Genomic DNA, 25934 nt, shown 5'->3' with positions numbered 1-25934 from the left:
TACGTCACAATGACTACTCTGACAGAGGCTAGGAGTTCGTTTTATGCAAGAAAATAAAACCAATTGAAACAAATGGTGTTTTAGTAAATGAATATTAATATAAGAAATGAACATCACTTAGCTAGCGCGATTCACAGAACTCAAATCCAAATCCGTTCATACCGACCATGGGTAGCTCAAAAGTGATGTTCATTTCTTAAATAAAGCTATGTTATAATACCCAAATTAGAGATTTCCCGACAAAAAGTCCACAATGACCATTTTGTTCGGGTGTATGTCGATATACTCTAAATCAAAGCAGCTCAATTTCGAACGAAAGGAAAAACCAAATTTGAAAATCTTAACATCAATGGCCTCCAAGTTTCATAACTATTTACTTATACATCGGTGTGAATAAGGGCTATTAACTTCAGTTATTGATCGCCATATTTGGTCAATATTTTCTTACTTAATCTAGTGCGGAGGAAATTTAAGTTAATGGTCAACGTTAGGAAAAAGGTTGACATAGATTCTTTTTGAGAGACCTATTTCATATATGAGAAAAAAATAACCATTTGTGCAAAAGTTCAGACTTAAGCTTAAGATTTTTATTCTCCCTGTGTTCAATCTGATGAACAAAACTCTTGCGCCATGTATCAATTATTTGGGATATAAAAAAGTACAATCTCTTCTCAAACCATCATCCAAAATGAATAGCTATCGTAGAATCCTTTTGAGACTTGCGTTTATTTCGTAAGTTTGATTTGTTTCATAGTTATTCTTAGGCCGTTCTGGTCATACTGATTGTGAATAAGGATTGCTCTGTTTATCTAGGTGTGATTCTATCTCTGATGTTTCAAGGGATCCGTTTTGTCCCTACTCTTGATTTTATGTTCTTTATGGAATTTATGAAATTAATCACCGTTTGTTTGTTATCATTACTATTTCATACTGATAATATCCGTCAATAAAATCTTATACATCAAAAGATGTGTAATAGAAAATAAAGAATAAATAACACAATGTGTGCAGTGAACTTGATAAGTGACCATTCTAAAGGTCAGAATGATATGGACGAATCCTTATTTCTATGGTATATTTTGTCGTGTAACAAAGCTTCAAGTTACAAAGGTTTGTCAGTTAAGGTATTCAATGTATATCGACCATTCCATTACTAATAAATGGATGGTGGGATGTATGTAATCAGATAATTTTGAAGGGTTCATCAAATAGAATTAATCCACGATAGGAAATTTCAAAATGTTGATTACTGCTTCATTTATGTTACTTTAACATTGAAATATATCGGAAGAGCATGTTTATTTGACAGAAACTTCTACGCGATTGCAGTTTACCGTTTGACAGCGGTGGTAAATAACGAAACAATATTTTGGCATTTCCAACCACAAAAGGACTGTAGATATGTACGTCATGACCTTCGTCATGACGTATTTTTCATTGTGACGTCGTGCAATATGCCAGTGCGGTAAAGTATATTTATGTACAGCACTGGTATTAAAATTGTTATGGGGAAAGCCGTAGCTAAACCGCTTGAAGATATAGGGTTCACGGCTGGTGTTACCGGTTGATAGGGGCGCTAACTCCTCCTAGATACCTGATCTCATATCTGGTTTACCCACGGGTCTGTGTTTGCTAAACTTTCTACTTTGTATTGCTTATAAGAGTTATAAAATTGAGAACTGTTCGTAATCTCCACTTTTCATGTAGGGCTGACGCCAGGTGTCTGGTTGTCAAGGGATGCTTACCCCTCTTAGGCACCTGATCCCACATGCGGTTTATCCAGGGGTCTGCGGTTTTTATCCAACTCTTAATTTGGTATTCCTCATAAAAACTATGAAAATGATCACTGAGCGCTATCTTCACCTTTTCATTTAGTTTTGTATATTTCAAGAAATTAATCATCCCCTTCTCTGATGATTCCTATCAAATACGAGTTCTTCCATTGATAAATTCATGATCATAAGCTCCCTGTATAATATATGTAAATCCTTCACAAGTAAATTCTTAGACATTCATGCACAAGTATAAGTAATTCAACGCTGTTTCAGGAATTTAGTATATTTCTAAGATTAAAGGATATAAAAAGTAACACAAACAAACGATCGAAGATATGAAAATTCTGTGGGATTTGTATGAAAGGTGAACATAACGAACAGTAATCAATCTCATAATTCATATAAGCAATACAAAAAAAGATTGTTGGGGAAACACGGACCCCTGGACACACCAGAGGTGGGATCAAGTGCATAGCAGGAGTAAACATCCCCTGTCGACCGGTCTCACCCACCGTAGGCCCTATATCCTGATAATGTAAACGGAGTTATCCGTAGTCAAAATCAGTGTGCCAAAAATGGCTTAACAATCGGTATATCTATCATAAACAAATTTATTTACTTTTTACTTGTAGCATCGACATATTAATACTGATAGACTTGAAGGAGGGGATTAGAAGACAATGTACATGAGATGCGTGAATAAAATGACAGTATTGGACTTATTCTGTAAATATTTACTGATAATAGATTACAAGAGAAAATATAAACTGTAAACTGAATGAGTGAAACCACGCCTAGTGTCAGGGTACTGTACATTAGAACATATATTCTGGGACGTTCACTCTGACTGCAGTGGTTGTAGGCTACAGAAATATCAATTCAATAGTGTTAATGAAACTGATTTCTAATCCATAGACATACTTCTTAACATTATATATTTCAATTTGGAATTTGTATCAGTCTGTAACTTTTTTATTTACTTGGTTGGTATGAATATAAAAAATACACTCATGATTTATACACTCACCCAGGAAATAAAACAAAATGCAAGATGACAGTTGGTAATTTCATATTCTATGTTCAATTTATATTGATTTTGATTTGCGGCACTGTTATAGTACAAAACCTACACTTTATTGTCTTATCTGTGGTTACTAGTTGATTACATTTGGTAATTGAAACTGATAAGATACTGTTTTTTGAAATAGTAACACTGACAAAAATAAACCTCATAGATTGGTGTTTCAAAAGTCTACAAATTTTATAGGAAGTGCAAATTATGATAGATTGATTTGCATGAGTTGTATACCAAATATGTGATAGCTGTTTGAAATGGAACTCTTAGCCATATTACTCATATGATCAAACCCGTAAAGAGATCGTTATCATCAATATTGTGAATGTCAATTTGAACAAGAAAATTACTGCTTGACATTGCTTACTTTCACATCCTTTACATGATGACAAAGATTCTTCTCACATTCACATTGTAACTGAAAGCTGACCCCGTAACCTGGATACCGACAAGATAATTTACAGTCAGACCCGGTGTATCCAGAGCGGCATGCTGGAAAGCGGAATCATGTTACGTATTTCATATGTTTTACACGATCAACAGTTACTTGGAAAAGATCATGTAATGTACCTTTAAGAGTTTTAGTCAATGAATATACGGTAAAAGACGTTTCTGTAGTGCTTTATGAAATCGTTGGTTACCCATCTGAAATATATCGAAAATCATAGCTAAAATAATTAGATTGATATCTGGTAAGTAAAACAGTTTGACTTCTTCTGTATTTATTTCTGGATTATGTTTAATGGTCATAGCGTACCATCACATTCAGTAACAAAACTACAGTTCCATTGCTCGCAGTTACACCACATTTGACATTGATTTCCGTAGCTGGAATAACGACAGGTCATCTGACAGTAGTCACCTTGGAACCCTACATCGCATTCTAAACATAAAGAAGGTTAATTTTGAATATAACTTTTATTCATGGCCTAAAATAAATCTATAATTCGAAATTGATATATGGCATTGTCTTAGTTATAACGATGGTATAAAATCCAGGCCTTCAGCCTTGGTTTGACTTTCACAAGATATTATACTGGCCTGTGCATTTCTTGAGTGTCGTATTCCATACCTTACATCTTACACTTCATATGAATGGTAACATCTAGCGAACTAACACAATAGAATAAATAAAATTACGAGAGAGAGAGAGAGAGAGAGAGAGAGAGAGAGAGAGAGAGAGAGAGAGAGAGAGAGAGATATAGAGAGAGAAAGAGAAAAAGAGAGAGAGAGAGAGGGAAAGAGATAGAGAGCAAATTCATAAAGTAGTTCTTAAAAAAACCATACAGACATGTGAGGACATACTTTACACTTCATATTATATCATAAGTTAACCATCCAGTAACAAAACCTACTTTCGTGATAACAGTTTGAGCCATGCTATATCTTGATAATGTACAAACAAAATATGTCGCGTGTATGACATTCCATCTAGCCATTTAACAATTTGAAGAGTTTGGAAAATTATTTCTTTTGCAATGCGGGAAATATGTGATTTCATATTAGTACCATACCTGGATGGCATTCGATCAACATTTTTATGATCGCAAGTATTTTTCACACGGTTATGATTTTTCCTCATTCCTCACAATTCAAGTGTTCACATGTTTGTGAATCGTAGTAAAAGTGATCATAATATCATTAAAACACATGTACATTTTGCTTCCTTGCATAAGAATTTTATTTCCATCCACATGAATGAAAAGAAGAAGAGGAATAATTTAGGATTTCTTAGATGCAAAAGATTGAAATATGCCTTCAGAAGAGACTCTTAATTTTTTTGTTTTGGTTTTATGTCCAATGTCATATCTTCTCAGGAAAGATTTCACAAAAGGTGAAGACTGATTTGAAATCATTTTATACCTATTCATTTATAAATTGACAAAATCTACAGAGAGTTTTAACTCGTACAGTAAGTATAGGAAATATACAAAGAGAACAAAGTTAATATCAGCAGTAGCTTTCAAATAAATATATGGAAGATAATCTGTTAACTTTGAAGTTTTAATCATATTTAGAATCTGATTTGACTCTAGTGGTATTATCTTCTGTGTAGTCATGTTTAAAAGTTTGATATGACTTCAATGTTGTCATCTTAACACAGATCTATAGAATTGGATTTAGAGTCTGATTTGACTTCTTTTATGAGCAAATATCTATATAGTCAGATTTAGAATATGGTTTGACGTCAATGGTTAAACTGAAAACACACACACACAATTGCAACAAAAGTACCGGTTCATGGTGTGTGGTTTTTTTTGTCGTTTTCGTTCCGTTGAGAATTGTTCACTCACATTGAGATGGTGGCACCTATAGGTGAAGTACCACAATATTAGACCCATGCTAAGCGCTTAGGGTTATAGTAGTGATGGTTCTTTAACATACCAAAGCCTGCTGTGACACGGGATCCGTGTTGTAGGTCATATCCGGAAGGCATGTGATTTCCTTCGTTTGACGAAGGAGCAGTCAGTACCTATATTTACGTCATAAGTTGGACACGGCCATGAGAGTAGCGGGACTCGAACTCTGAATATGATAGACAATGATCATTATCAGTGAACATTGAATTTACTTGTCAGTAATCAAAAAGTAGTGAACGCTAAATATAATGGTAATTGACATGTAGTGAACACTGAATATAATACTCATCAGACTTTAGTGAGCACTGAATATAATACTCATCAGAGTTTAGTGAACACTGGATATAATGGATCAAAATGAAATAAACACGGAATTTAAGACTTAGTCTTTAAAATGTATTGAACACTCCAACGTTTTGTCAGCTATCAGGATATTTTGATGATTCATGAACAGCGACACAAAACTGCACATATATATCCTAGGTACCTGATCTCAACTTTGGTATGTCCTGGGGTCCGTGTTTGACAAACTTTGTATTTTGTATTCCTTGCGAGAGTTATGAGATTGATCACTGTTCGTTATCTTCACCTTTCACCCCGGTGAACTCGAGATAAAACTCACAACATAGCCCTCCACTTCTGCTTCATACTTGGACATTTTATTGAAAATGGATATCAACGGCAAAATAGCAACTCAACTTTATGACAAACGCTATGATTTCAGCTTCCTCATCGTTAACTTCCCAATTTGATGTACCAATATTTCATTATCACCTGCACATGCTGTTTATGTCTCTTAACTGATTTTATACGCAAGAGCTTGTTCTGCGTATGATCATGCTTTTAAAATCGACTCAGGCTACTGACAAACAAGTTGATGGTGCAAGGGTCTCAACATTTTCATTCAAAGTTTGCATTTTGCAAAATTCATTGTCGTTATCAGAATGTAATTTACCAATACACACTGCCATTATGTGAAATGATGTCAGACATGTATTATAGCAATTGAGATCGTTGTTTACACACGGATTTTACTATGGATTAATTATTCGTTTACCCGATCAAAATGATGGCTGGTGCGACCGGTCAACAGAGGATGCTTAGTCCTCCTAGGCAACTGTTTTCATCTCTGGTATGACATGGGGTCCGCATTTGCCTTACTCTTAATTTGTATTCCTAATAAGAGTTTTGAGATTGGTTACTTTCGTTCTCTTCACCTTTTAATTTTTCATTCTGCAAATTCCTGGAGTGATAGTTGTTGTATATGGCGCTGTTATGAATCGTTGACAATGAAGCAATCAGATTAAGTGATACTGTGCTGATGAACTCACCTTTGGTATACCTGATCTATGACGATCATCTTTTAACCATGGTGTTCATATCTGCCCAAAAGCCGAGATATGGTGCTATTTGCAACATTGCAATCTCTTCGAACTGTAAATGATGACACACCTGCTTCTATTCATCCAATTGCATCGTTGCGTTGAGCATCATTCGAACGCGACAAATCTCAAAACACGGTTACATTTAACAACAATGCAATGGCATATAGAAAAGCCGTTCATTTTATAGACTACTGGTGCTTGAAACAAGTGGAATAGGGACTTACAACAATCGAGAGCTACAGAGACTGTTTTAAGATTTTATGAAAACACGTTCTATTGTCCTCAAATTCTTTCAAATATTTATCTAGTGAATAACAGCATTAGCTGTTACAATGAGTAATTAGATCAGTCTTTCTTTACCAGAAAGATGTTTGAAAAATTATTTGATGAGATTCAGAGTAAAATTAGTTCTATGTGTTTCTTTGTTTTTTATTGGTATAGATAAGAATTCCGAATAATACAAAACTTGATTCTTTTATTACATTGTTACTCTTTTAGATACATGTTCAGAGAAAATATCCCATGCGGTCATATTTTGATTGAACGTGAGGGGCGTAAATTCTATCATTTCAAGGTGTGCTTTTACTTGATGTATTTCCTTGAACTATACACGTGTCTTTATGTGAATATGTCATTACGTAGAGGATCAGTAACATTCCTGCAACGATCAAAAGACTGATAATACCAGCAATTAAAGGTGTAAGATAACTTTCATTTACGGCTTCCGTCTCTTGAGCACGCATACTGTTCATATGGAGGATGTTGGTAGATTTCGGTGCAGCCTCTGTTGTAGCCTCTGTTATGACACAAAGAAAACTTTACACAATAAAAATTCAAAGTGTGCAAGAAGTTAAAATATAAACCATACATGTTACCTCTTCACATGAAAACTAATGTGATGAGTGTTTTAATTAAAGTTCAGTGTATTTTTGCAAAATGAACTAAACAATTACAAATATAAATCATACTTGAAGCAGATGCAGGAATGGTTGATATTTCAATGCTCTGCAATGATAAATAATCTTCTGCAAAGAAAAGAAAATCTAGTTTATATTAATAATTTACAAGTCATTTAATGAAAAATGTTTTTTATGTAATAGAAATTCCATGTTAAACACAGTGAAGCTGGATTGAGGATGACTATACAATAAACCTGCACATCCAATAGAAGGATCACAGAACGCTTCATCACAAAGACAGAACAACTGACATATATTTCTATAGTTTGGGTAACGACAAGATAACTCATAATATTCGCCATACTTTCCAGGCGCACATTCTGTAAAATTGGATATGAAATAATCTGAAACAATATGCTTTTCTTCGGTAAGAAAAATGCAAAATATGAGTAATAGCTCCTCACCTGGTGGAGTTCTCTTGCACCCATACGTGTGGTGACAGTCTTCACTGCTACAGATGCCGCCTTTCTTCGGCAAAACCAAAGCTAAATGAGAGCAATTGTTTCTCACCTGATGGAGTTTTCCTGCAACCATACACGTGGTGACAGTCTTCACTGCTGCATTTGCAATTTAATTGACAATCCCAGCCAAATAATGGTTTTGGACAAGGTATAGAACAGTCCCAACCGTAAAAGCCATCCGTGCAACCTACAGAAAAGCAGAAAAAATATTGCTTATTTATGAATGTAATCATCAGAGGTAATCAACATTGCAATTTATATTCATGCATGCCGTCGTTATTCATGAGTAATATACAAATATGTTTGAATATAATTTCCATTATGAATGTACTATTATGTATTAACTTGAATACTAATGTATACAGACGTGTACAGTTATTTTGTGCTTCATTCCATATATATCCACTACAGCATCCTTTACCGTCAGGACTGAAATTGTTTAAAAACAAATCATATCAAAATACTGCATCTACTTCCATTGTTTCTAATATTTGACGAGCAAAGATGTTGAAAACTAAACATACCATTAGTCAAGAATCATCATAATGTAAGTGCAAGACAATGCAATTTACATCGCATAAGGAACGTGTTCAGGACGGAACAAATAGATGTTAAAATTTTCGAATATTTGATCCATATTATCAACATTGATATAAAATAATGCACACACACACACACACACGCACACTCACACGCGCACACGCACACACACAGTTTTAATTGGACAAAATTAAAACTGAACAAGAGTTTACACATCAATAAATCCGAAAGCGCAATGTATTCATACACGCCTGAAACCAAATAACATAGTGCGGGGAAACTATTCAATTTTTTCCAGTTTTTGATAAAGTGAATAAATTGGAATTATAAGAATCAAACATTCTTTTTGAAGAATTTATTGATGTGTAAACTCCGGACATTTTATTCTGCACTTTTATTCAGTTTGAGAGTAAAATGTCCGGAGTTTACACATCGATACATTCTTCAAAAAATATATTTAATCCTATAATATATATATATATTCTAAAACTTCATTGTTATTTCGGACTTCAAACATTTCGGTTGAACATCACTGAAGAGACGTTATTTGTCGAAATGCGCATCTGGTGCATCAAAATTGGTACCGTATAGGTTTTACAGACAGTAGACAGTATAGTTAAAGTTAAAAAAAAGAAATCGATATGACATGACTTCATAATGAGCTATTGTGTCATAACAGTAACTTAATCAATCCATATTAGTAAATACATGCAAAAACTCTATAGTGAGAAATATAACAGAACTGTTTTTATTCCATGTTTAAGATAGATCCGATTTCCGTGGTTTGACTACATTGTTTCGTGACTATAAATAACCCGGTAAAGTTTGTCGTTTAGTTGAAATCTGCGTAAAAGAATCATTTAATACGGGCGTGTGAAAGACGTCTTAAAATTTGAAGAAATCAGGGTATATTCTTGGAATTATAAATAAAGGTGCATGGGTACTCAAAACCAAAACCAAAACTCAAAACCAAAGTTGTCGACAATCAAGTGGACAAACAGTGACTGTGTTTGATAGATTTGCACACCAATACTGAAGTTGTGGGAATCAGACTTTGATAATGTTTACACACAGTGTTGCGTGTATATGCAACGAAGATATCATAATAATAACTTTACCAGTTCACTTCTATTACTTGTATCTTGCTATTCTTACTGTCAGCAAATCTTAAAGAACACAATGGTAAATTGATGGGATTCTACTGGTGAACAGTGTACATAATAATCTTACAAAATGACTGATTAATCTTTTTTTTATTATAGAGAACATGTTGTATTACGCAATTTGTGGAGAATGAATAAAAAAGACTTACCCTTCACATAATTGTGAGACAGAAGACGTGATACAAGGAGATAAAAACCACAAAAAGAAATGTGAAAATGAATTAAAATCCATTGATATCAGATACTAGTGATTTTATCAAATGAAATATGTTGATATTCTTCTATCCTTCAAATTCTCATTCCAATGTATGCAGCATCAATATGATAGATAAATGATAGTTTAGCTATATAACATATAAACACTTCCTGAATTCTCACGCGTCTTCACTATGGGCCAAATGAATATTTCCGTACCAATCTTTACTGTAGATTGACGGTTCCAAAAGCTGTCGTGAGCCCTCTGTCTTGATGAGATAAACATAGACGTCGCGCACGCTATTGGTGTCAATTTTGGTAACGTCAAAATGACGTTAAAACACAGCGTCATAACATCGATATAGTTTAATTTACGTTATAAGATGATAATATATATATATATATATATATATATATATATATATATATATATAATTGATATGACAGGGGTATGACAGTTGAAGCGAGCGCAGCATAACACGAATTAGATATTTTTCCTGAGACATTATACTTAGGTAAATTAAAATGGTTAAACTAAACTTGCGACTTAATCAGAATTAGTCTATATTTCATCCGTGATCTTCATAACTTTTCTGTTTTAAACCAACAGGAATATATTATCACAATATTTTAAAAGAAAAGTCCATAATGAACCCTTCAAGATGTTTTCGTCCATCTTGTAATTTCCAGTAATTTGTCATGCAATAATTGTAAATTAATCTAAAATGACTACAATAAAAAGGAATAGTTAGAATTATGTAATTTGGTACACATGTATGCACGATTAACTAGCATGTCAACCGCCGTTACACCGAGATATTATTTCTATATACAATTTCTGTTAACTAGGAAAAATAAAATATTGAACATGCTACAGGGATTTGGGTAAGAATTAATTCTTACATGCATGCATGCGGACTAAGTGAAATTTACTATCCATAATTCAGTGCTTGCCTCTAATGCTATACATGATGGGTTTGTACATGTAAATATGTGTAAGTACCACATCACTGAAGTGAACACAGATGCTTACACTGTAAAATTGTGAGATGAATACATACATACATACATGTACATCCCCCAAAATCACAATTTTGGTCTGCATTTCGTTTTTAGAATACATCTATAACATTGATAAAACAAACACAATTACATATATTTTTTTCTGGTTAACCTTGAATTCTAAAGGATTGTTTGGCAATGCAGGCACGTAGAAAAAAAAAGGGGGGGGGGCTCTTTTAACAATGATCAATATCTGTTATTTCTATATTCAAATGAAGATGTTTTGAATGACTGCACACACACACCCCTCCCTTCCCACTATATATCATTGTAGTATAGTGAATGAGAATAATGTAAGCTATGATGTGAAGACATGTAGTGAAGGATAAATCCCCGGACCCTCACTTTAATAAAGCCTGGGGAAATATGAAGTTTTAGCTATGAAGACTCTAACACCCCCATATTTTTGGTTTGCATTTTAAGAACTTTATACGAATCTTCTTCAGCTGCCCCCCCCCCCCCCACCCCCTTTGAAAAACGATGCTACGTGCCGGTGTTGTAGCATAGACCCATCTCCCTGAAAAACGGCCCCGGGATATATCTTCTTCCATAGGGTGAAAAAGCGCCCCAGCATATAATTTCCCCCTATGTACAAAATCAGTATAGAATTTTCCTGTTTCCGGATTCATCGATCGGAATCTGTTTCTTCTCATGCAGAAGCTTTTGAATAAATACAAAATGTAGCAAACCCATGCAACTGAAGATGATAATCAATGACATTTCTTATTATTGCTATAAAGAGGTACATGTTATCAAAATAAAAAGTTAAAAAAAGAAACAAATATGTGCTGTTAAATTGTTATAGTTTAATGAATATATATATATGCGCTATTTAATATTACAATATTCATAAAAATAAAGAATTTTTTTTTGAAATGTTGAAGTTGGGTTTACCTGAAAACTTTGAATTGCGTATAGTAAACACAATATGCTTCCCAACAGACTTTAACGATGACCAATATCATTAGGGATTTTCATAAAAAGTCGACTAAAAGATATACAATTAAAATATCTAAAAAGTAAATTAGATGCACTGTATAAATAAAAGTAACCGTTTATTTAAAATCGAAATTTTAAATTAAAAATACATTGACTTCTTCCCAAATTCACTATTTAAGATGTTAGATAGCGGTAGATAACAGCAAAAACTTGAGATGTATGAATGAATTTTGACATACCATTACACGATCTGAATAATTTCCTTAAAAAAGAAAAAAAAAAAAAAAAAACATAAGATGATGATTGTGATACACAAGACCCTGCTCAAAAAAAAATGAGAATAATTCCTGGGTCTAGATAAGCAAGAAAATGATTGTAATAGAACTGGAAACGGATACATAGCTAAAATGTAAGAAGGGGGAAAAAGCGTACTGTCATTTAGGGGGAAATTCTATACTGGGGCGGCTTTTCCAGGGGGGGGGGGGTGATTGGGCACGGGTTAATTCTTCCTAGGGGGGAATTCTATGCCAGACTCATCTTTCCGGGGCGGGGGGTGTCTATCCCGGGCCTGTTTTTCTGGGGGGAAAGACTATGCGGGGAAATTCTATGCCACACCACCAGCATTGAACAAATATTTTCCACGAACAACTCCCCCTCCGGACTAGAATGATGTTCCCCACTTGTTGATTTCATATGATTAGCATGAACAAAAATTGTCCATGCAGCTTGATCTCGTGGGCCTTAAATAAATAGTTACCCCGGTCCATTCCTAAGTTAACATAGGAATTAGGATGTAACTTTTAGAAGCTAAAAGGAAACATTGCTACATGTACATGGTTTATGGTGATTTGCCAAAGGCATTTAATCAGGCATGGCATAAGGGGCTTCTTATTAAGATACAAATTTAGAGCTAATGATAAATTGCCAAAACTGTTCTAAACTTATCTAAACAGAAATGAAATAGTATATTGCATAGAAACACATTTTTAATTCAAATTTACGTTGGAATCTCTCAAAGGATTTGTACTAGGTCCTCTTTTATTTTCTTACATGTCAATAGTATTGTTAGAATGTGTCAAAGTTACATGTATGTATACTTTTATTTGAAATCCCCTTGTAAGACAAAAATTTACATTTGTTGTTGAGCACTTGTACCTGGAATTGGGCAATGGTGTTTGGATTCACTGTCATTTGCGGAGTTTTGTGTGTGTGTTTTAATGGTTTTCTCTTTGCCTACATTCTTCCTTATTTTGTTTGTTGCACCCCCCCCCCATTCTCCCTTATTTATTCTTTACTCTTTACTCAATCGCATCCGATCAGAAGCTGTCAATGTGCTTGTGATTTTGTCTCTTGTAATATGAAAATATAACACGAAACTGTACTTGTATACATAACCAATGCATTATAAAACTTTTTGAGTTTATCTAAATACAAATATATTTTTAAATTCAATGTTAAATATTATTATGTTGTATAATTGTATTAACTCTATCACAACAATGCTGCATTGTGTAGTTATAAAACCGATATTTCTTTTGATATACGTGTATTGAGATGTAATTACAAGCACATGTTCATCGTAACGTCAAAACGGTCATGTTTTTAGGTCTGTGACAAAACGTGTTGACATTCATTTTTTGTTGGAATTTTGTAATTATTAGACTGAATATATTTTAAATTAAAGAAAACACGTTTTCAAGAGATGCACATTCATTAAAAATCATAAAATTTCTTAATTTTTGTTAATATCAATCTATACGGATGATTGATTTTGAAACAGTTATTCAATTTCAATTAACGTAATACGATTACGGCAAGGTGTGACATTCAGTGTTGACTCCGTAGATTGTCTAAAAAACAAACAAATTTTAACAATCAACTCAATTTTTTGTTACGATGAAATTTTGATTTGTACATTCCGTAAATGATATTCAAAAGGTGCACATTTTTAAAAATGCATTCTTAAATTACTTTGATTCAATAAATATCTTAATTATCTGTGACGTTTTGAACGTCAAATTTTCATTGTGATACATGGCTATACATTTGATACCATTTTAACTTTTAAAATAAACTACATGCCATGTTAAAATTTTGTTCAAAAATATATTTAAAAATAATATAAAAGCTATTTCTAAAATCGTTTTTATTTAACACAGACCGTTAACTCAATATAACCAAAAAACTCTGTTAACAGACATTTTCAAATTGTGACACATAATCTAATGAGCATAACCGCAATGGATAATCCACATATCAAACACCTATAATAAAATATTCACCGTTTCTTAAGTATAGTTATTTTCATATTAAAATCACTTATCCAAATATCAATTCAAATTTTGAATAAATAATTCAAAATTCTTTCAAATATCCAAATGTACTTACAAAATGTGTCATGGACATGGTCTATTTTCCTAACGTTAAGGGTTATCTACACCTCCATTCTTATATTGTGAATCAGCGTGCACAGCGTACATATTAGGTGACATTATAATTTTAAAAACTGATATTATCAACATCATCATCTTAATTATTCTGCAAAATTGTATGTTTGCATCGCTAGTTTTAAGAAAGCTATTAACATTTTGGTAAAGTGTGTGCGACACTGTCGTTACCTGTCTACATGCAATATTTACGTAAATATCAGTATATCCAAGCTAATACATTTTAATAATTCTCATTTTAATCAGATGTATTGATATCAAATGGATAGAATGTAAAATTGTCGTCAAAATTATATGCAACTTTCGTATAGTAAAGTGGTTTTATTCATATAAAACAGCGTAAATGCTACCGTAATGCTATGAAATACGTTTTGACACCAACAGCGTGCGCGACGTCATAGCAACACGTGGTTAAACTAAGTGAGCAAATAACTGTTCTGATATTGGTATACAACACCCCAAGCATCGTTTGGGCTAAAGTAAGCTTGTATTTACAAATTAGATCATAATAAATGCTGACTTTAAACGAAACGATATTCTTGAAGTCAGTGTAACATGAGGTTACCAATACTTTCAGATACCTGATTCAGTTTACAAAATGATCGCTTTCGGTCATGGAATTAGTGTTATTCCTTCTCAGTATTGACGTATAAATGTAGCAATCATACCAATTATTCCAATATTCGAAATGCAAATGTACATGTATATTTCAATATCTTTATTTGTCGATTGACAAATTTTCCTGAATATTATCATCAAGTTAAAAGTGAAAATATATTTCAGGCAAACTTTTTGTCCTGGATCTAGACATTTTAAGGTTTTGTTCTTTACAAACATATATTGTCCCAAACTGTCTGGTATACGGTAAAAACAACAACGCAATTTAAGCGAAGATAGTAGTCACGGGCTAATGTTAGATACGATATAATTTATGCCATGAATTGTTTGCTAATTGAAAAAAAAATACGGTTACCCTCATTTATGAGTTTTAATGTCAATAATGCTATTTCAACATCACATGAACTCCGCTAGAGAAAGCTTGGGCATTATCTATGTTATTGTACATGTATCTCCCTTCATTATAAGATACAACTTCAGAATCAAAATTAGTTTAACCCACGAAAGGTGAAGATAACGAATAGTGATCAATGTCATAACTCTTATAAGCAATACAAAATAGATAGTTGGGCAAACACGGACCCCTGGACACACCAGAGGTGGGATCAGGTGCCTAGGAGGAGTACGCATCCCCTGGTGACCGGTTACACCCACCTTGAGCCTATATATTGATCAGATAAACGAAGTTATCTGTAGTCAAAATCAGTGTGCCAAGAACGACCTAACAATCGGCATGAAACACGTTAGGCAGCATTTGACTCAATGATAGGTTGTATTGGAGAACTAGATCGATATAACGACCATGGAATTTGCGAAAGGACTTCTGGTTCCGATTGACTTGGGGTTGTAAGTGCAAATTGGAGCTCCTGTGTTTTATATCTTAATTCATATGTAACTCATTGTGATTGATTTTTATATCATTTGGAAAAGTTATAAGACGATCAAGACACATCATTTTATAAAGAAAAAGTGTATACGGAGATTTAAAAGAAACTTTGGACTTTTCTGTGTTGGTAAATACTTGTGAGTATCAGTTCACTATGGAGGACAGTACGAAAAGGAAAAAAAAGTGAGGAAATGCAGGTCAGTCCATGAAACATGTCATGGAAGACTTAACAAGCATCTAAAGCACCCTCGCTAATCTTATGATAAGTTTTGAGACAGAAAGAAAGGAGCTGACAGATATAAAGAAAGTTGTCTACAGGAAACACGGTGTTGAAAATAGACTTCAAGAAGTTCAAGCTGATGACACGATCTCACAAATCACATAATTTGATCACAAACAACAGAAAATGTTCAGAGAAATAACAATGCTTAAGGATCTTATAGTGAAACTAGAACAGAGGGTAGACCTACAAAATCATCAAATCCTAGAACTCAAACTAAAAACCACACAGAGAAATGTTATCATTACTGGCTTAAATGAGAGAGAGCGTGAAATTCTTCCCGAGCGCATATCGTAGTTTTCCAAACAACAATTGGAAATGTCGGATGAGGAAATCAGCGAAGTCGGTATCGTTAAGGTGCACAGACAGGGTGATCCGAAAGCTAAAAGAAGTTTTCCCAGACCTGCATTTGTGCAGTTTCAAGACATTTACCAAAAGGAGAAGATCATGAAAAATATTCCTAAACTCAAAATCAAAGGTGTTTCCATTAGGATTTCCAACCATTATCCCGAAAAGATGAGAGAAAAACGGAAACGACTCTATGATCTACAGAACAGCTACAGGGAAAGAATATTCCTACAACGATCAAAGGTGACAAGCTGGTCTTCAACAATAATGGATCAGTGTACCGTGAAAATAATTGGCAGACCGAAAGCATTCGACATTCTTGAAGATCCCAGCGACAATAACGCGTCCAAAATCCATCAAGTAAACAAATAGAGGAAAATGGGAATCGTTTTACATCGCATACCACTAAGATATCATCTGTAAAGCATATACTTTCAGGATTTTCAAAGTTTCAAGTGCAACGCGCAATATATATGCATACATATTCACAAACGCAGACGGAGTGATGCACGAAGGAAGTGGTGATGATGGAGAACACGGCGCTGGCCGAGCATTACTGCATTAATTGAAAGGCCAACATGTCTCAAATTGTGTAGTAGTGGTTTCTCTTTGGTTTAGTAGTAAAATCGGTGCCCGTCGATTTCGACATATTCTGGAGGTGGGAATGAGCGCAGTAGGCAGCGTAAAGTAATGGCTTAGCACAGGTTTGATTAACCACTCTTGTTGAAATTCATAGTGATACGTATACCGACTGTTCTAACTTTACAAAATGTTTCCTTTGTACCGAGTGCATCATTTAGTATAGTATGGCATATATAGATGCATATTCTAATATATATATATACATGTAATATAAATCCATTGTATCCTGATTTAATTATTCACAAATCAGTGGTTAGACATAATGTGAATTTATCATATGGAACAATAAGTATTACGTCGTTATCTCTAAATTATTATTAGGCATTAATTATATCTGACGTTCTGGTATCCCAGATGTTTTTGTCAGTACTATACAAATTATTTGTATCATATCTGACGATCTGGTATTCCGGATCTTTTTTGTCAACTGTGCATGGTTTTAGTCATTTACACTGCGCCATGTATTTCTGGTTACTACCTAGCAGTTTACGGTATGAAAACAAAAATTGTTTTAATTCTAGCATTACAATACACTATCTATAGGATTAAATGATACCACGCTCGATGTGCCTAGATTAGATGGTAGAGTTGTGTGTTTTCTTGGATCCTGCTAATAAAGTTTCAAATCTATCTTGCAAACTACTTAACAAGATCATACAATATTTATTAGATTTAGACTATTACCATTTACGTTTATAAAAGCATGTTAGTTTCTTTGAGATTTGAAAACCCATTAAAATACACATATCTGCTACTCTAAAGAAATTATTACACAACCTTTTTTTAGGGAAAGATGTTTAGTGTAAAAACTATGAATTTTTTTTTTAAAACCCAGCGGCATGTTCCTATGACTATTCACTGACACCTTTGGAATGAGTTGTTCCTGCAAAAGTATCTACATTATGTTATATTGCCTTTCGGGCCTCCGTGGCCGAGCGGTTAGAGCATCTCGCTCAAAATCACACGGCCTCTCACCTCTGTCGGCGCAGGTTCGAATCCCGCTCGCGCCGGTAAGTGAGAAAGTTTCCCAGTTTACTTTAGGAAGGTCGGTGGTCTCTTCCTAGGTACATTGTATCTGGGTTCTCTCTTCCACCAATAAAAACTGCGCGCCACCAGATAACTGGAAAATTGTTGAGTGTGGCGAAAAACATCAATAAATCAATCAATCAATCAATTTATTTTTCCCCTCTTTTCTTTTCGCACGATACATTTTGCAATTTTTTACATTACTGATTATGGATAACACACTCAAAAATTATCATGAATGTCTAAAACTTTTAACTGTATATTGGTAGGGTTAGGGTTGTTGACTATAAGAAACGCAGAGATGTTCTGGATTATTTTTACAAAAAAATTCAATATTTATTTCCTGCAACACACCCATTTTAGAAAAGATGAAGAGGAAATTATACTTTCACAGTGGGGATATAAAGGACTATTCAATTCATACCAATCAAACCCTGGGGTGTTGCAATAGTATTCAAAAATTATTTTGAATTTCAAATAAAAACACAGTGATATACAATGAAGGAAACTTCATAATTGCATAAATCATAATTGAAGAAAAACAATTTACATTAATAAATGTCTATGACCCAAATGCGGATCAAACCCAATCCTACTGTAACCTATTTAAAAAACTAGATCCATTATCGAATGATCAGAACATTATTATGGCAGGAGACTTCAACCTATTGATGGATAATTTTTTTTAGATACAATGAACTACAAAAACTTAAACCCCAAAGCCCATATGGAACTTATCCATCTTATGGAGAATCAATATTGATGACAAATGGAAATACACTTGGAGAAAAAGAAATCCCATTAAGCAAGCCAGACTTGACTTTTTCTTCATATTGGAATCTTTAACTCCTTTTATATATGCAGTTGACCATGAACACAGTTACATGTCTGATCACACTCCAGTAGTCTTGACCTTAAAATTAACAGACTTTAAACACGGAAAGGGATTCTGGAAATTTAACAACTCCCTTTTAAAAGACATACATGTATAATATGTAAATTCAGTAAAATCCAAAATTAAGGAAACAACAATGCAATATTCGGCCCTTGTCTACCAATTGGAAAATGTAACTGAGGTGAATGATGCTGAAATCGAATTTCGGGTCCCTGACCACTTATTTTTAGACACACTACTAATGGATATTTGAGGAAAAACAATCTCTTATAGTACATATACGAAAAAACAAAACAAAAGGAAACTCATAATGATTTAGAAAATGAATTAAAACTTTTGGAAGCAAATTTTAATGAAGAATCATTGAAGGTTTTAGAGGAAAACAATCTGGAAGAATTAGAGCTCAAACATGTAAAGGTTATTATATAAGATCAAGAGCCAGATGGATAGAGGAAGGTGAAAAACCAAACAAATATTTCTGTAAATTAGAATCTAGAAACTATGCGAGTAAAGACATTCCAAAATTAATACTTAATGACGGTACAGCAATAACAAACCAGTCGGGAATCTTGAACCGCACGAACACTTTCTATGAGACATTATTCATGAAAAGAGATATCATAGACAAATGTGATATTCACAAACTCCTAGAACCATATGAAATGACTAAACTGACAGATGATGAGTCCTATAATCTAGAAGCTGAACTAAAATACTCTGAAGTTTTAAAATGCATTGAGCATATGAAAAAGGACAAAAGTCCTGGACCAGATGGCTTCACAGTTGAATTTTTCAATTTGTTTTGGTCTGATCTAGGTCACGTTATTACAAGAGCAATTAATAACTCATATGAAGTAGGCGAATTTTCAAATATCAATAAGCTGGGGATAATTACATGTATCTCAAAACCAGGAAAAGGCTAGACTGTACTTTAAAAAAACTGTCGTCCAATCACTATACTATCAGTGCTATATAAAACTGCATATGGCTGTATTGCTGAGGTAATACACAATATTTCTCATTAAAATTATAAACACAGATCAAACAGGACTTTTGAAAACTATATTTATTGTATAGAATATACGCCTTCTCTATGATAACATGAAATATACAGAGTACAAAAATATTCCAGGACTTCTAATGATAGTTGATTTCGAAAAAGCCTTTGATACAATATCTTGGGACTTCATTTTCCAGGCATTACGTTTATTAACGTTGGCAGTTCAATTAAGAACTGGATCAAATGTTTTACAATAATATATCATTATATGTAATCCAAAATGGTATCACTTCAAAATATTTCCATTCTCAAAGAGGCTGTAGGCAGGGAGACCAAATCTCGCCATATCTAGTTTTACTTTTGTGAAGAAATCCTAGGCATTCTAATTCGAAATGTTAAAGAAATTAAAGGTATAGTAATTGATGGGGAAGAATATAAAATTTCACAATATGCAGATGATACATCTTTAATGTGTGGTGATGTTTATCATCACTCAAGATGGGAATTTAAATGGAACCAAACTTCATTTTTGAACTCTAAGGATTAACATTCTCTTTAAACCTTGACGAAATGATAAATATGACGAGTGGTTAAAGCATCGCACTCAAAATCACACGGCATCTCACCTCTGTCGGCGCGGGTTCGAATCCCCTCGCGCCGGTAATTGAGAAAGTTTTCCAGTTTACTTTCGGAAGGTCGGTGGTCTCTTCCCAGGTACATTGTATCTGGGTTATCTCTTCCACCAACAAAAAAATGGGCGCCACCATATAACTGAAAAATTGTTGAGTGTGGCGAAAAACATCTATAAAAAAAGATAAATATGAATTACAACAAAAAGCTAGAAAACATACACAAAATAGTTGCTCAATGGAAATCAACCTCGACTTTCAAAATTGCTGTCATCAAGACACTAATTGTGCCAGAAATGAAACATTTGATATTCACTCTACCAAACCCTTCTGCTGAATTTATTAAGAAATTAAAAAAAAAACTATTTGAAGTTCTCTGGGATGGTAAAAAAGAGAAGATAAAAAGGAAAACAATAATACAAGATTACAAAGATGGTAGTTTCAAAATGATATAATACACCAACTTTATTGTACTTAAATCTAGTTAGATCAGAAGATTAATCACAGCTCATACTCCTAAATGGAAAGTGTTGTTTGAAACTGAGTTTGGAATTTCAATTTCAGGCATTTTGAACTTTGGCTCAAATTACTTAGAGTTGTTAAAACACAAAACAAGTAACACATTTTGGATCGATACTCTGGAAAGCTGGATTGATATAAGTAATGCGGACAAATATAAACGTCAAAATATTGCATGTGATCATCTGTGGTATAGCCCCGATCTAAAAAGTTATGAATTACAAATACCCTGTAAAGAGTTCTCAAAGGATAATATAATACACATTGGTGACATATGTAATATGGACAATTCATTTATGTCATTTACAGAATTTAAAAAGATGTCTACAGGAAAAGTAAACTTCCTCCAGTTTTCAGTTTTCAGGTCTTGTTACAGCAATTAAGAAATATATACAACAGAACAATAAGATTATTGTCAAAGATTACAATATCAGATAACCTTCTACTATTAAACTAATACACATCCAAGAAAGGTCGCAAAGCTATGTATAATGTATTTATCTAAAACAAATCCAACTTCTGAAAATAAATGGATTGAAAATGGTATCAACTTTAGAAGACAATAATGGGATACTATTTATATGTTTCCTTTTAAAACAACTGCAGAAACAAATGACAGTGGTTTCAATTCCAAACGTTTCACAGAATATCTGCTACAAACTACTACCTGAATAGGTGTGGTATCAAAGACTCTACGCTATGCTCTCTCTACAATAAATTGCCTGAGACAATTGTTTTCAGAATGTTTTTTAATAAAAGATGTTTGGTTTGAGGTAGAAAATTGGTTAAAGTCTACAATAGATATTGATATAAACACAAGCATAAATTCAATTTTGATTGATAAATTGAATAATGTTAGATTAAACCATCTTGAACATCTTATTATTCTAATAATTGAATAATATATTTATACAAAGAAGTTCACACCTTCAAAGAGGTTTAGCTTTGATACCCTAACAAAGAATGTGATTAGTCGATTATCTGTTGAAAAATTTATTTTACTGAAAACTTGTAAGTACAACGAAGTTGACAAATGCTTGAAAAATGCCTTACAAAAAATTGAGCAAACATCATAAGCTATGAAAAGCCCTGTTTGTCATAGTGTTGCATCTCTTTAAATGACTTCCTTCCTTTAAAACCTTTATCTCTAATAACCTGTCTTCCTTTTTTCTATAAAAAACAAAACCGCCCAAAACTTTCATATATATAAATATTATAATTATTATTATTATCAATTATGAATCATTTATATAACTGAAAATAATATATTATGTATGTATGTGTAAATGTGCACATTTATATGTATTTATGCTTGTGTGGGGTTTCATATAGTGTATGTATAACAATCAGCTATGAAAAATGTTTATCCATCTCAGAAATAAACAGAAAACATTTGATGTAACACGGATATTGAATAACATTTATTGATTGCACAGCCTGTTGATGGTGTTTACAGGAACTAATTGATCTTCTTCCATGAGATTATGATTTATATCTATTTCACATCAGAATATACTAAAATAACATTCAGATACAAATATGGTTCATGAAGTGCCAGGGTTCTAGAAGTACCATCATACAATTTTCCGCATCACATTTCAACATCCGTGAAACACCGCCGATTGCTTTAAATACCATACGGAATTACATCAGTCGTTCTGGCAAGAATTGTTCTTATATGTTTATGTTTCGGATTCTATGGTTTAACCGAAAAATTCGTACTTTGTTGAAGCATGCAGGCCATGGTGATTAAATTCCATTGACCTAAGTAGGTCGTGATATAATCAAAATATTTGTCTGATAATATTGATTTCATTGGTACCTTTCAGTTAATCGGTAAAATACTATGGTCATTGAAATAACGGAATTTTATTATCAAACAGCGAGCGACGGAAGTGGGCTAAAATGTCGAAAGAGAAACAGCAGCTTATATATCATCTATAATAAAGAAAATTCTAATTTTATCTCCAACATTAGCAGTACAATATTTGTAACAGAGGCAAATTGAAAGTAAAGAAAATATGACGTGTGTATGGTAATAAAATGATGTTTTCAAGAATCGTTGAGCTTGGATTATTTTTCAGTGTTTACATTTCTGAGTGTGGGGTTTCACGGACATGTTCGTACTTAGCTGAATTCTATAGGAGGGGGCCTCCTTGACCGAGTGGTTAGAGCATCGCACACAAAATCACAAGGCCCCTCACCTCTGTTCGGCGCGAGGTTGAATCCCATTCGCGCCGGTAAGTCAGAGAGTTTCCCTGTTTACTTTCGGAAGGTCGGTGGTCTCTTCCCAAGTGCATTGTATCTGGGTTCTCTCTTTCACCAATAAAAACTGGACGCCACCAGATAACTAAACAAAAACTGTTGAGGGTGGCGGAAAACAGGAAAACAATCAATTAATCTATAAGACACGTCAACGAGATTCATTAAGGTAATGAGAAAAATATGATATTTGTTAGATAATGTGGACTAGACTGGTCTGTTGCAGATAATCGGTGACCATTGAAATACCGGAATTTCCCAATCAAACATCGAGGCACTGAAGCTTAAAAGTCAAAGGAGAAACAGGAGATTTCAGTCTTCTGTAATAAAGAAAATTCTCACTTCATGACAAACATTACTATTCCATTAGTTGTCCCACAACGGCTATATTAATGTTTAAACCTTAGGGTAGTGGCGTACGGTTTGAATTTTATTGAGGTACATCGATGACCTATCTATAACAGTCATGTAATGACATCACGAAGATGCACAGTTATATCATATTGATACGAAATGTCCTCATATAAACATCCATGATAATTGCTAACCCCTCCTAGGCAAATGATCCCACCTTTGGTGTGTCCAAGAGAGGGGGCCGTGTTTGTCCTACTCTTGATTTTGTTCTCATTATGATGTTTGGTAGATCACTATTTCGCGAGTATGTTGAGGCAGGTCTCTATTATACATTCTTTAAAATGTGTTATAAACAAAGGAAAGAAGTATCTCATGTTGACCGGTCACACCAACATCTAAACTAATTTCATTTCAAATATGACAAACGGGAATGAACTTTTTCATATTCAAAGTATTATTTGACCTTTTTCACATGACAAAGAGATTGTCAATGCTGCAGAAATAAAACTGATGCGAAATAGCGTACACGATGATCTAAAAAGTCATTGTGACCGTGACAAACATTTGTTTCATTCTTTAAAAGCTATTTTGTTGAAGCGCTATATGATTCCATTCGGGTGCAACAAATGCTTTTTTCTTCTAAAGAGATGGATAGCAAAAAGGGATGCCTCAAGCTTGTAAACAAATGGTATTACTTTATTAATCCTTACGTTCTTGCCAACATCTCCGGTGTTCAAACTAGCAATATAAATGATTGAAATATCATTCTTCTGTTGTTATCAAAGGCACATGTACTTAAAGAACATTCCATTATAGACTTAAGCTTTTTACATATACCGCATTATCAACTTAGACTTATGTTCACCCCGGTTTTAGATATTTATAATGTACCAGGCATGTAAAAAATTGCTACAATTTTTACGTTTTTGATAAGTGTTTTGAAAACTTTGAATAACAAGGTCAAATATTTATTGGGAATTCTGATACTTCAATTCCATTAGCAAGTAACATCCAATGTTCTAGACTCTGTGAAGACAAGAGGTAAAGTTGATGGTAATTTTGTCGTAGACCTCTAAAATGGAGAACGTAATTCGAAAGTTGAAAAAGCTTTTTAAAAATCATGGTCCACTCAATAGTCAATGATTCACGTGAATAAATCAAAGCATTTATCAGGACGTATGTATATATGCAATAATTTTGATGAAACAAATGGTAACAAACAGTGATCAATCGTATAACTCCTATAATCAATACATCAAAGTACTGAAAGTACTGATGGAAGTTGAATTTATGTAGATTTTAACCAGATGATTCTGAGCTTGAGAATTATTCCAAAAATAAAAGAAATAGAGAAGTGCCCCAAAAGCCATAAACGTATGTTGTTTGTCTTTAACAACCAAAGAGAAATCATTAATTTTTACATTTGAAAAGACACTGGTAAATTGACCGGTCACACCCGCCGTGTTTTCATGTAGGAAAATCACCCAGTACATACTTTTGTAAGGATCAACAACTAACCTGACATTGAAATATCTACAATTTATTCAATCTAGCCTACAAAAACAGCCATATGGTCTTAAATTTGCATATAAGAAAAGGTGAATATAGCGAACAGTAATCAATCTCATAGCTCCTATAAGGAATACAAAAGTAAGAGTTGAGCAAACATCAAGCCCTGTACATATCAGAGGTTGAAAGTACTTTTCTTTTGGATTTTCTAAAAATCGACACCAGCTAGAAGAACAAAGACTGTGGTATCCAAATGGATGAAAGGCGAGACCTTTAAGATTGAGGCCTATCCTTGTAGCATCTCCTTTTCCTTGTGCAAGAATGTGGTTGAAACATCTTTGCAGGTACTGAATAACTTTGAATGTTAAGGATTTGTGCTCCTTCTTCACAGAGTTCCCAGATATTTTTTTCACATGATTTGCATCAGATATTTTTCCAATATGTTTGTCAATGTTTGCCCGAAGCCCAGATATTGTGGTACTATCCTCATCACCAACAATGGCTTTTATGCAGACAAGTCCATCATTTACATCCTTAACCATCTCTGCTATCATGTCACTTTCCATCCCTTTTGCACTTCCATGCCAGTTGATGCTACACTAATG

General features: G+C 33.6%; 2 protein-coding genes and 2 long non-coding RNA genes across 4 annotated transcripts; 1 reads left to right on the top strand and 3 right to left on the bottom strand.

Annotated features, from left to right (window-relative positions):
• Nucleotides 1-2488: 2488 nt before the first annotated feature.
• LOC130052466 (uncharacterized) lies at nucleotides 2489-3496 on the bottom strand. The gene is made up of 2 exons (XR_008800815.1): nucleotides 3421-3496; nucleotides 2489-3342 (listed from the first exon to the last, which is right to left on the bottom strand). It is a non-coding gene; the product is annotated as an uncharacterized LOC130052466 (long non-coding RNA).
• Nucleotides 3497-4097: 601 nt separating this feature from the next.
• On the bottom strand, nucleotides 4098-8013 carry LOC130052465 (uncharacterized). The gene is made up of 3 exons (XR_008800814.1): nucleotides 7959-8013; nucleotides 7564-7620; nucleotides 4098-7391 (listed from the first exon to the last, which is right to left on the bottom strand). It is a non-coding gene; the product is annotated as an uncharacterized LOC130052465 (long non-coding RNA).
• Nucleotides 8014-16463: 8450 nt separating this feature from the next.
• LOC130053488 (uncharacterized) lies at nucleotides 16464-16865 on the top strand. The gene has a single exon (XM_056160802.1). It carries the CDS (start codon nucleotides 16464-16466, stop codon nucleotides 16863-16865), a length of 402 nt encoding a protein of 133 aa, XP_056016777.1.
• Nucleotides 16866-25350: 8485 nt separating this feature from the next.
• On the bottom strand, nucleotides 25351-25931 carry LOC130052464 (uncharacterized). The gene has a single exon (XM_056157546.1). The coding sequence runs from the start codon at nucleotides 25893-25895 to the stop codon at nucleotides 25365-25367; it is 531 nt and encodes a 176-aa protein (XP_056013521.1). The 5' UTR covers nucleotides 25896-25931; the 3' UTR covers nucleotides 25351-25364.
• Between the last annotated feature and the right edge of the window lie 3 nt (nucleotides 25932-25934).

This window comes from Ostrea edulis, chromosome 3 (assembly GCF_947568905.1).
Source record: "Ostrea edulis chromosome 3, xbOstEdul1.1, whole genome shotgun sequence".
NCBI classification, from domain to species: Eukaryota; Metazoa; Mollusca; class Bivalvia; order Ostreida; family Ostreidae; genus Ostrea; species Ostrea edulis.
Note: the sequence above shows the minus strand (reverse complement) of the source record. Positions and strands in the feature narration are given on the sequence as shown.